Source organism: Carassius gibelio, chromosome A10 (genome assembly GCF_023724105.1).
Source record: "Carassius gibelio isolate Cgi1373 ecotype wild population from Czech Republic chromosome A10, carGib1.2-hapl.c, whole genome shotgun sequence".
In the NCBI taxonomy this organism is placed as follows: domain Eukaryota; kingdom Metazoa; phylum Chordata; class Actinopteri; order Cypriniformes; family Cyprinidae; genus Carassius; species Carassius gibelio.
The window spans coordinates 1716821-1729557 of record NC_068380.1 but is presented as its reverse complement, the minus strand read 5'-3'; the positions used below and the strand labels follow the sequence as shown (position 1 = coordinate 1729557).

The 12737-nt window shown below is 37.4% G+C and overlaps 1 protein-coding gene across 1 annotated transcript; it reads left to right on the top strand.

Annotated features, from left to right (window-relative positions):
• The first annotated feature begins 968 nt into the window (after positions 1-968).
• Positions 969-7198, top strand: LOC128020772 (substance-P receptor-like). Its single transcript, XM_052607434.1, has 5 exons — positions 969-1703; positions 2539-2733; positions 4413-4563; positions 4820-5016; positions 5096-7198. The coding sequence occupies exons 1-5, from the start codon at positions 1297-1299 to the stop codon at positions 5382-5384; spliced, it is 1239 nt and encodes a 412-aa protein (XP_052463394.1). The 5' UTR covers positions 969-1296; the 3' UTR covers positions 5385-7198.
• The last annotated feature ends 5539 nt before the right edge of the window (positions 7199-12737 follow it).

Below are 12737 nucleotides of genomic sequence, written 5' to 3'. Positions count from 1 at the left end.
GGTGCCACCAACAACAGTCCCAGTGTAAATATAACTATTTGTGTCATAGACAACATTGGTTTCACTTCTGCTGTTATACTTTTGGGCCACTTTCTTAATAATAAAACCATTTAGACTCTCAAAAATTGTTATAAAGAACATTACTTTAGTGAAATGCAGTTATGGTAGCAGAATGAAGGAACGATATGTTTCAGACCAAAAAAGATAGTTTGACAGTAGAGCATGGAATTATGGCCAATTGCTTTTATTCTGCACTCAGTAATATAATAGCCCTATGTTCCCTCTGCTGCCAAGTAAATCTTAACCTCAGGAAAACCCTGTGTGTTTGACTGCATATTTCATTTGCAATGTGCTGAAGCCTATGAAGATACGTTTAAGATTAGGAAAACAATGAATAAAGTCAAAAGAAAAGAATGCTTCACCCTCTTGGAGAATTAAATGACCTCTAAATTTGCATAGGTCAGTGAAAAGCATATTTATTGGCATGTGCAGAGGTCACTTGATAATAGGCCATTTACTAATTGAACTTTGTCTTTGCAAAGCAGCTATGCATGGTGATGAATTGAAACTAATTCATTTGTAGTGCTCGTACATTTTTGTCAACATTTTTCAGATGATGATTAATGACCTTTCCACAACAAAAAAAAAAAAAAAAAAAAAAAGAAAAAGTGAGAAATTGCTGTCAAAAAAACAAATAAACAAAAAATCAGCTCGAGTTAAGTGTCTTGCTTATTATGCAAATACGAGAAAGAAACCACGAAGAAACACTTGAAATATTTCTTAATATATATTTTTAAATAATTACAATCCACATAGATCACATTTCACTCCCCTCCATCTTCAAAATGTGAATTATTTTATCCAATGTAATTGAAGAATGCCTTAGTTTTGGGTAAGACTTCATTTTAAGATCCATGTACTTACTATTATTATAACAATTAATTATGCATAATTACATGCAAGTAACTCATTTTCTTCTCAAACGCGTTTGAAAGTCAAACAATGACAAGTGCCAGAAAGAAGGATGCGCGTGTTCACAGGCGCGTGACTGGAAAGATGCAGCGCACTGTGTCAACCCTTGTTCGTAAGTGCGCGCACACGCGATTTTGGTGAAGCGAGGCCAAGTACGCGCTCGCTATTCACCCTGCCGCGCATTCTGAAGACCCTAAGACAAGAACCCTGGCATTTCGCTTGCTCATTTGGACCTCTTTTTTTTTCAAACTCAACTTTAGAGCAACAAAGCAAATACATTTTGCTTGTTCGCTGGAATGCTTTTTCTCTGATGATTTATTGGTCATGGATCCTCTATACAACACTTCGCAAAACTCAAGCGGCCACGGGACTAACGGTTCTTTGGTCAATGACACTGACGTGTTGTCGAACCAGTTCGTTCAGCCGGTGTGGCAGATAGTTCTGTGGGCCATCGCGTACTGCTGTATAGTTCTGGTGTCAGTTGTTGGAAATATCACTGTTATTTGGATCATTTTAGCGCATAAGCGCATGAGGACTGTGACCAACTATTTTCTTGTGAACCTTGCGTTCGCAGAGGCTTCTATGTCGGCTTTCAATACCGTTATTAACTTTGTGTATGCAGTGCATAACGAGTGGTACTTCGGACTTGTTTACTGCAGATTTCACAACTTCTTTCCAATAGCAGCTGTCTTCGCTAGTATTTACTCCATGACAGCAATAGCCCTGGACAGGTGAGCTATTGATCTTTTATGATACATGTGCTATGGTATTCTTAGAAGAACCTTGTAGGTCATTGTAAATGTCATTGTACATAAATATCCACTGTATGCATCGAATTGTATTGCCATCACTTCATAAGCATGGTCCTACCACAGCAGTGTTGGGTGTAATGCATTACCAAATAACTAGCTGTGAGTCACTTCTGATGTATAGAGTGTAGACTATAGCAATTCTATGTAAAACAGTAGGGAATTTAACATTAAAGATGTACATCTAATGTCAGATGTTTTTTAATGTAACATTGACACTTTAAATACTTTGATCAGTTCAAGAATGATTTCTGGAATTTTATATTATTTATTTGAAAGAATTAAAGAGCAGTTTCATGTCTATCAGTGTATTGTTCAAACTGGTATAGGTAGAATTTAGAAAGTAATTAATAAGTAATGCAGTACTTTATTAGAAAGCGTAATTATTGCAGTAATCTAATTAGACTGGTGAAGATGTAATTAGTAGCTAATTAATTACTTTTTTTAGAGTAAATTACCCAAAACTGTACCACAGTTATATTTTATAATCCTAGTTGGGTATAAAAATCCTTTATCTCTGCTCCATAGCATCTGATACCATCATTGTTCCATAGTACCATCACTTTTTGGGAGGATGGAATTGATGCAATTCGAACCTGTGTAGAAAAACCTCCAAAAAAAAACTCCAATAGTCATCTCAATCCCCAAATCAAATCAGCTGGACTGGGCAAATAATTTCAGGGCAATTCAAGTGGATGATACTCCTTTGAGTTTGCATAAATAACAGATCATTGCCTTTGTTAAACTCCCCCTGCAGGTACATGGCTATCATCCACCCACTCCAGCAGCGCCTGTCGTCCGCTGAGACCAAGCTGGTGGTGGGGGTGATCTGGGCCCTGGCGCTGCTCCTGGCCTTCCCCCAGTACTATTTTTCCAGCACCGCTCAGCTACCAGGACGAACTGTGTGCTACATCAACTGGCCTGAGTACAGTGTGTGGGATTTCCAAAAGACGTAAGTCAAGTCAGACTTGCTGTCAAAGTCAGTGAGATCTGTAAAATGTAAAATCAAATGTGTCACCCATGGCAAATACTCAGAGATAAACTGTTTTGAACAAACTCAAGTGCATGTTCGTTGGATAGCCTACCAGGAGAATGGCATTTGAAAACGTCAAAATACACTGGGAACTGGACATACAGTCAAACTCAAAGCCTGAGTCGCAATTCAAAGTTTGTGAGGAGTGTGGTTTAACTTCTATTTCAGCAACAACATAACAATGAAAAATCTGACAATGCAATTGAAAACAACATTAGAGAAACCATAGGGTGCACTATCAATGCTATTCGGTAGGACCAGTACCAAGTATGTGGCATGGTCTGGTATTTTAAATGAATATTTAAACTGTGGCTAAGTAGAAATAGATCCTGTCCTGCATCTTAATCACATCTTTATCAGCTACTGAATGAGTTTTGATAGAACTTCACACATGGTCCGTACTCTAATTGCTGCCAACTCCAATCCAATTCTCCAATATGCTGCCAGTCTAATGCAATGTCCACATAGGTGACAGGTGCCGACAGCATATGGTTATTTCCATTACAGCTTAGTTGTTCACCCACGCATACAGTCAATCTTCCTGCAGGCTTTCCCCGTCACTGAAATGCAGTGAGCATGTATAGCTTCTTCAAGTGACATAACCGGTCACATCTCACAAATGTGACACATATTTGACAAGAATAATTTCTCGAGGATGTTCTTGAGCTTTTGTCAGCCAGAACTTTCTTTAAAGTCACTGAGAGACCAAATCTTGGTGACACTGGCATCCGAGATAAGGAGCTCTGATCAGTGGACCCTCTTTAACTGCAGGTAGATCTTTGAGTGTGATGATGGATAGCCAGAGATGGACAGAAAGGGAAGATAGCGAGAACGGCAGAACGGGTTCTTTCACACCCACATATTTTTGCATTTTAGCCACCGAAATATGCACGATTTTTGCAAACTGCACTGCAGGCTTTTGTTTTCAGGCAATCACTTGTTATGCTAGCAATATTGTCTTCTTATTTCACACTACAAAAGGCAAGAAGCATTTTTTTAATTAATCAACTGGATAATTATTCAATTAGCTCTCACACACTTGAATAGTGATGGATGCTTGAAAAGCAGTAAAGACCCACAACTCATTTGGCTCATCCTAAATAGCATGTGTGTAGAATGTTCAATCAAAACAACAAAAGAGAAGCCGGCATTTCCATTGATGTTTTTGAACCGTCTTATGGGACAGGATTCAGAACATTTGTGGTAATGCATGAAAGGCCTGCGCATATTTTCCCTCTGTACCTCTACGGTGAGGCGAGTGTTTTTTCTAGATAAGCCTCGAGCTAATTAGCATGTTGAATTGCACGGCGCTCCAAAAGAAAAGAGAGGCACTGTCACAGCGCCCGAATCCTGCGAGCATTCACAGTTCACGATTCACAAAATTTCCAGCGGTTATTTTTAAGTGCCAGCGAATGCGAGAAAACACACGGGACACGGAGGTGCTGGTGTGTGGCATTCTTTAGTGTAAAAAATGTGCACTCAAAATATGTCTCAACAACTTTGGGTCTATTTTCATCTTGGGTTTCTTGTCTTGTTCTTGTTCGTTGGCTGCCTCCAATTCTCCATCTGGCTGTTTTCTGTCTCTTCCTCTCTCACAGGTATTACGTCTGTGTGGTTGTGCTTATCTACTTTCTGCCTTTGCTCGTCATGGGTTGTGCTTACCTGGTGGTGGGATGCACTCTCTGGGCGAGTGAGATTCCTGGAGACTCTTCAGACCGCTACCGAGAGCAGCTAACCGCCAAACGGAAGGTCATCATCTGTAGAGTGCCTCACATAAAAGCTTAAATGTCAGTTGCTTTGCTGAAAAGACCAGCTTGGATAGATAGTAACCTAGCAACATTATCTAATGAAGTTGACCAACATTGAAGTTCTTTAAGTGATCAACTTTGCTGGTCTTTTCAAGAAGACCATGTAGGACCTGACGAGTGTTTGCTTTAGGTCACTAGGTAAACAACTAATCCAGGTTTTTGCCTTACTTCAGCTCTTTCTATTTTAACTTCTGCAGGTGGTGAAGATGATGATTGTCGTTGTGTGCACCTTCGCCATCTGCTGGCTGCCCTACCATGTCTACTTCCTGTTGCACCAGTTCCTTCCCCACTTGTTTGAGCAACGGTACATCCAGCAAGTGTACTTAGGAATTATGTGGCTTGCCATGAGCTCCACCATGTACAATCCCATCATCTACTGTCTTCTCAATGACAGGTAAGGAGTTGGCTTAGAGGCAAACACTTCAGGTTAGGCACAAACATTTATCATGGGTATCATGCAATCCTCTGTGCAGGTTTCGAGCTGGATTCCAGCAGGCATTCTCCTGGTGTCCTTGTGTCCCTCAAGGCTCATACGAAGGTCTGGAGCTCAAGTCCACTCGCTATCTTCAGACGCAGGCCAGCTTTTACCGTGCCAGCCGAATGGAGACCACGGTATCCACAGTGATGCCGGTTGTTGAGGGGGACCTTCAGGAGAACACAAATCGACGCTCCATAGATCTCACGTCTAATGGTTCTTCACAAAGCGCTTCAAAGACTGTATCAGAGTCATCCAGCTTCTATTCTAGCAACTATTTAGCTTAGGATGAATTTGAATGTAGGAAATGCTTTGAGTGTTAAAGTACCAATCTTGTGAGAAGAAGGGGCAAATGATACACGTTCCAGGCAATGTCGTAGTGTGAGATACAAACCAGACCAGGTTTTTAAGCTAATGTGTGAAAACGTGATATGCATAGTATATTGGAGCATTAATACTGTCTTTGTGTTTAGCTAAAGTTTACTACTCGAGGCAGCTGGCTAGAAATCATCCCTGGAAGAGTTGACCCAACAATTTACCCAATCGGCATTTGCACCTGGACCCAGTGGGTTTGTTTAGGAAAACCTGACCAGCTGATCCCCTTGGCAATGATCTGTCTGTCGTTACTGCTGCTTGTCGATGATACGATAGCCAGCGTGACGACGTGGAAGGTTTGCACCTGTTGTTGCATATTACTGGACTACGAAGGTGACAATATAAAGGATTTGTATGGAAGGCAGAGAGGGTCATGATAAATATAGCGCAGCGAGAGAGAGAAAAATGGACTTTGTACTAACATAGCTACATCCATTTATATCGCCTTAATTCTCTGTTAAATCCAGAGTTATTATTAACATGTTCTTGAGTATCAGTTACAGCAATACTGCCTTTAAAAAAAAGACCATGGTATTTATTATTATTATTATTATTTTAAGTCTACCATTTGTTCTTGTATATGTCAATAACAGTGCAAATTATTTAAATGAAAACCTAGCTTTTGATTTGTGGCCACCGATATTCTAACAGACATAGATATTCATAGATGTTGTGCATAGTAAGTATAATGGCATAATGTCTATTTTGATATATGTCTAACTATATACAGCCTTTACAGAAGTTCCTGCAACAACTACTGACCATTTTCAGCGTTGTCAATCTAGATTCCAGTAAGTGCTCGTTCTACATGTTGCTTTTAATGTGAGGTCCATTTTCTCGTACAGTGGCTGTTGTACATCTGTGTACAATATCATGATGTTGTTTGGCGTGTGCTCGCTTTACATGCCTTTTTTAGCTCTTGCTTTGTATGGCAGGTGTGAGAGCTGCTTTGATGCCTGCAGAGGAACAAAAGAGCAGCGATGTTGCACCTTTTGAACTGCTCTGCAGCTGCATGCACTAGCATCTCCGCTAACGTGATATCTCAGCCGTCTTAATGGACACGTTAAAACAGATAGAAACACAGTACTGGATTGACTTGCTTTGATATAGTGCGGTTTTTTGAAGGCCAATATTTTACCATAAACAAACCATTTTACCATTTTTTGGGACCATGATGTGAAGGTTATGCATCACGTGAGGACATAAATGAGACTGAAGTAGCCCATGTCTGTGAGATTTGAGATCTAGATGGTAGTATGCTCAAAGTTATAAGCTGATTTAATTTTTAGCAGATACACATTTTAAACTTCCAGTCTTACTTTCTCTAGAATACAGACACAAAATATTCACTCACGTTGTCAACGGCCATAAAATTAGTTTTTTTTTTTTGTCCAAACAAACACTCTCTTAAATGAGAAATGAGTCCTCTCTAATATCAACCAACACTCACCGACTTTGGCAATTGCAAGCAAAATCTGTACATAATCTGTTCATGTAAAATACTTGTGCATAAAATTCAGCTTTTAGTTGTCTGTATAAAATACCTGAGAGTGTAAGAGCTTTAGATATATAGCCTTTCACTATTAATATTAGACTGAAATGGAGGAAACATTACTGTGTACTTTGAGACTGGCATTGCTTGATTATGTCTGCAAATGTACATTTGAAATGGCTCTTGTTTGCCTCTCTGCTTTGCTCAATAAAGTGACCAGATATCATTACCATATTCAGATGCAATACATTTTTTAAATAATTATTAATTCCAAACTTAACAAAATAACTTTTGCAGCCTCTGAAAAGTTTTTATTTTAATATGAAATGGTTTAACTCTTTAATGAATTAACTCTTTTTATATGAAATGGTTTAACTCCCCACTTAAACTAAGAACCTATCATCACTCATGTTAGAGAAAGAAGGTGAGTAAAAATGTGTATGAAAGAACACAATTAGCAAGCCACAGCAGTGCAATGAGATAGATGCTTTGACTGTGTCAAATCAAAGCTCCTGATTGTTTTTCATCCTTAAAAGCTCCCTGTCCAGAGACAAACTGGAACTGTGCTGTACTTCAGACCGGCTCTATTTTTAAAACCATTACTTCTAATAGTACATCAGGCTGTTCTGACAACTATAAGAACACCTTGCCAAGCTTGAGCCGTGTTCTCTATGGTCCTGTTCACTGGGGACAAAATGAAATCTGTTGGGTCCAATATTATCAAGATGTGCTGCATGCTCTGACAAGATGTCTGGCATCGGCCTCCATCAACTGTTATGCCTCTGTCTTTTTTTATACAGCAAATATTACGGTAGTGGATTGTATCAAATATTAATTTAATTCAATAAACTTTTTCATTAGCAAGAAAAGACTTAATGCTTGACTAGACTAATTATGATGATGATGCATGAGGCAGGGTTCTGCCAATGTGCAACCAGATGAGACACAGGGCCCACAACCGAACTAAAGTCTCCAGATAGACATTTGTTATCCATTCTCCATGCACAAGCAACATTGCTCAAAAAAATGTGCCTTGCAAAATTGCTCAAAAAGTTGCCCAGTGTATCATCTGCCTACTCTAGATTTGGGAGCAACACTAAGCACTTCAGATCAGTGTTATACTGTCACTACATTTACGTATTAAGCATTGGCTAGAATAACTGAGAGACTTGTGATTGACAGACTGTGAGGCAAAAAAACAAACAAAAAAACCCTAACAAAAAATTTAATAATTTGTTGACAAATATCTTATGTGCACCAAAAAAAAACTATATTTAAAAAAAATGTTAAAATGTTAATGTGTTTGCATTTACAAATAATTAATATATTTTTATTTTTTAAACAAAACAAAATAATTGTATTTGTTTCATTTGTTTACCGATAATTAATTAACTGCTATTTGATGTGCAAATTTACTTATATTTACTTAAATACTTAAAAACAAGGACAACTTTGTACCTTATTTAAGACTGAAATGTGCATATTAGTAGTATTATGTAGCCTTACGGTACTACTATGAAACTTTTTAGGGGTAAATAAGATACAAGGATGTCCCTTTGAAATACTTGCTGAATGACAAGCTGCTGTTGTACCCCTAAAAATTCACTTTTTGCACATTTTTAGAGTGTATAGTATAAATTTTGGCCCATTGTTCACCCTTTGAATTCCAAACACATGATAGAGAACACTAATGTCCTCATGTTCTCATTTTCAGATCCCTGTATCAAAGGACAGAATATGATTTACCTTGAAAGGATCTTTGAGCTTCACTCATTTGACGAGAGCGGCTCCCTGGGACCTGATGCACAGAGAGAGTTGTGTTAATTTAAGTCTTGATATAATCAGATGACATCTTCAGCTGAAGTGTGAGGCAGGGCTCAGCTCGTCTTTGATAACCTGTCATTCAATCTTTTGAATGGCTAAATGGGTTTTGATGATATGCTTTATGGAGTCCAAGCAGATATATCAAAGAATGCCTCTTTAACAAATGATTAATCACAGCATCCCAAGCCATTGGCGTAGAATAATTATAATTATACACACTAGCCTAGATATTCTCTGATTGATGAGGCCTAGTAGCTATCTACATTTGCAATACTCAATTAATAGTGAATCACAACGCTCAGGGAGATACAAGAGAAGTGCATTAAAATACTTAATCTTCCTCTTCATCATCCTCGCTCCATACTTGGAGCAAAACAAATGGCCTAAACACAGAAATGGACAAAAGAGCAGTTACGCTCAATGCACTATTGATGTGTTATGCTGAATTTCAGTGAGCTGTAATCCTCTTAGTGCACAGGATGATATATATGTATGGCCTTGAGTATCTAAATTGCCTCAGTGACAATCCAGCAGACACAAAAGTAAAAATCCCTTTCATTTTCCCCATTGTGGAATTGATTTTTTAGCAATAAACTACGAAGCTTCCAGGGCAGACTCAGGTTGTTAAGAGATGAAATATGCTTCTGCAAAAGCCCCAAGCACAAGTCAATGTGATTTCAAATTAAAAAAGTGAAATCCACCAATCAGAAAAGTCACTCTTTGAAATTGTGGCAAAAGAGCTTAACTATACCACTGGCTCGTATGAAGCATGACAAATGAGGTACCCAAACACCTTAAATAATTACTGTACTTATATGTGAATGTTTTGCAATCTATTTAAAATATATTGGTTTTATACATGTTATTGATGCCTTAAAGTTGCTTCATGTGGGGAGTAGTTATAGTCAAGTACTTTTTCGCTTCAAATCAAAGTTTGTAATGTAGTGATCTATTTCAGAGCTTCCTGTATATATTTTTTGGCTTTAAACACTAAGTAAAAAAAATAATAATTATGAATTTTGATGACAAATTGCAGTGGTGAGGATTGGGTCTCATCTACTTGTTTAATGACAGTATTTGAAACAATGCTGCTGTCAATAATCAATATGGGTGAATGAAAAAGCTAATCTCAATCAAAAGACCAGAATCAATATTTTTCTCATATGTTTTCCACAAGGCTTATAAAGCAAGATGGTGCATATGGTCCCATAAATGAAAAATAAAATACATGGAGAGTGGCATCACGAACAATTACAGTAAAAGAAAGCAAGAATAGCACCTGTTACAAAACCAGTCTAGGTCACATGGGTAAATGTGCTGTCATGAATAAACATAATAAGCTTATTTTTATTGTTACAATTGTAAAAAATTTATCTTATTTATTTTATAAATTATCATGTATTTATACAACACTGTAAGGTTTTTGGAAAAAAGTATCTTATGCTTACCTAGGCTGCATTTGTTTGACCAAAAATACAGTAAAACAGTAATACTAAGGAATATTATTATAACTTAAAAAACAGTTTTTTATTTGAATATATTTTAAAATGTAATTTATTCCTCTGATCAAAGCTGAATTTTCAGCATCATTTCTCCAGTCTTCAGTGTCTCATGATCCTCTAGAAATCATACTAATATGCTGATTTGCTGCTCAAGAAACAATTATTATTATTATTATGAATGTTGAATAATATTGCTTAATATTTTACCTTTTTATAGGATTCTTCGATAAACAGAAAATTAATGCATGCTTGCTAAATAAAAGTATTAATTTCTAAAAAAAAAAATCACAATCATCCCAAACCTTACATAGTACATATTTTCCTTATATTAGGATATATTGTTTTTATTTAGGATGTGACCTGGACATGTTTCCTTGAGCTTCACCCATCATCATATTCTGCATCAGTATTAATATTCTGTGTCTACACCCTGCTCTAATTTCACAGCAGACTTTGGTCATGCCTGGGTTCAGACATCAAAGATGTGGGAAAGGTAGCCACAATTACATCTAGGTTTGATGTTTCTTGAAGAGATGACCTGCACCCAGCCACCCACCCTTTGGACGTCAAACCCAAGGAATACAAACAGCGAATTGTTTAAGTGAACCACATTTACTCCAAGAGACATGAAAGGCATAGAAAACAAATTAAATGGAGACAAACCTAACATTTCCTTCCCAGTACGTTTGATGGACACAAACAACTGCTGTCCACAAATCCATGGACTGACCAGAACCAAACAGAGCTCATTACATATTTGAAGCTTGTTTTCTCTTTGCATTCAGCTCTTGAAGAACTGCTGTCTGAGTCGCCAAATCTGGTTCAGTGTTGCTCTGGCTGTTTCTTAATTGCCTTGTCAAACTGAGAAGACTGAGGTTAAATCCAAGAAATATAAATCTCTACACTACCCACAAAGTGGCAAAACCACCACAACACATGGTTATATAAAGGAATAGTTCAAACATAAATGAAAATTTGCTGAAAATGTACTCACCCTCAGGTCATCCAAGATGTAGATGAGTTAGTTTCTTGATCTGATTTGGAGAAATGTAGCACTACATCACTTGCTCATCAATGGATCCTCTGAAGTGAATGGGTGCCGTCAGAATGAGAGTCCAAACAGCTGATAAAAACATCACAATAATCAACAAGTTATCCACACCACACTACTCCAGTCCAACAATGAATACCTTAAATATTGAAAAGCTATGTGTTTGTAAGAAACAAATCCACCATTAAGGTATTAAATATTTACATATTTGTTTAGAACTGTTTCGGACTGTCATGGTGCTTGATCTGTGCAGATTTCTCTCCTGATTCAGATTTTTTCTTAATTATAATTATTATATTTTTTTTGTTTTACTGGAGGAAGCTTTATTATGATTATGAACTTGTATTTTAGCCAGAAGCAATTGTTTGAAGGTAAAAACGTATTTATGGATTTGTTTCCTACAAACATGCTGTTTTTCACTTCACAAGACATTAATTGATGGACTGGATTCATGTGGAATACTCGAGGATTATTGTGATTTTATCAGCTATTTGGACTCTCATCCTGACGGCACCCATTCACTGCAGAGGATCCATTGATGCGCAAGTGATGCAGTGCTACATTTCTCCTAAAATTGTTCTAATGAAGAAACAAACTCATCTGCATCTTGGATTTCTGGCAAATATGTATTGTTGGGTGAACTATTCCTTTGTGTAAATTTGTAAAAAAGTGTGTAAATAAAGCTCTATATTTCAAATGCAAGACAGCTTTGAGGCCATAGGCTACCGTAATCAGCAGAAAGGGTCAAGGAAACTCCGAAATGTGAGTCCCCTCAGGACATGTGATTGAAGTGCTGAAAAGGTCACATCTACACGTTTGAATCACCGCCAGACAGACTGCCTTTTCTCTTTCTGTACGTTTCGTTTCAAATGTTGAAGGAGTCCTGATGATCTGCATTGATGAAGTGTTAACCCTCATGTTCTGTTTGGGATCTGGGAGACCCCAAGGACCTTTAGATACCTCAAAACACATACATAAAGCGGACACATCACGTTGACACTCAACTACTTTTGCTGATCTTACAAGAACTGATTCTAAACCAAATTTGAACTTGCTTTAAAAGTCATCCGTGCAAATAATAACATTATTTCGTGTTGTTTGTGTTGTGAGATGGCAGGTGGAATTAGGGGAGGGACTCTCTCACTTGTTTGTTTAAAAATTGACACATAGATGGCCAAATAGATTAATAATAAAAAAAGATATCTGCTAAATTACTATTTTGTCAACTTAGCAAAACAAAGCATGGAATTTGGTGCAGTTACTGATATTTATATGCTCAAAAAGTAACATGAAATTGTCACATTATGGCTTCAGTAAAAACATTTAAGACAATATAGCAGACTTCTTACACAAAAGGCATATAAAATATGAGTGGCAAATCTAAAGTTCTCAATAA

Bases quoted from the DNA above. Each gene is read 5' to 3' on its own strand.
- LOC128020772 (XM_052607434.1), top strand. From the start codon at position 1,297: ATGGATCCTCTATACAACACTTCGCAAAACTCAAGCGGCCACGGGACT. The intron at 4,564-4,819 runs GTCATCATCTGT...TAACTTCTGCAG, and splicing joins AGCTAACCGCCAAACGGAAG to GTGGTGAAGATGATGATTGT. The intron at 5,017-5,095 runs GTAAGGAGTTGG...TCCTCTGTGCAG, and splicing joins TACTGTCTTCTCAATGACAG to GTTTCGAGCTGGATTCCAGC.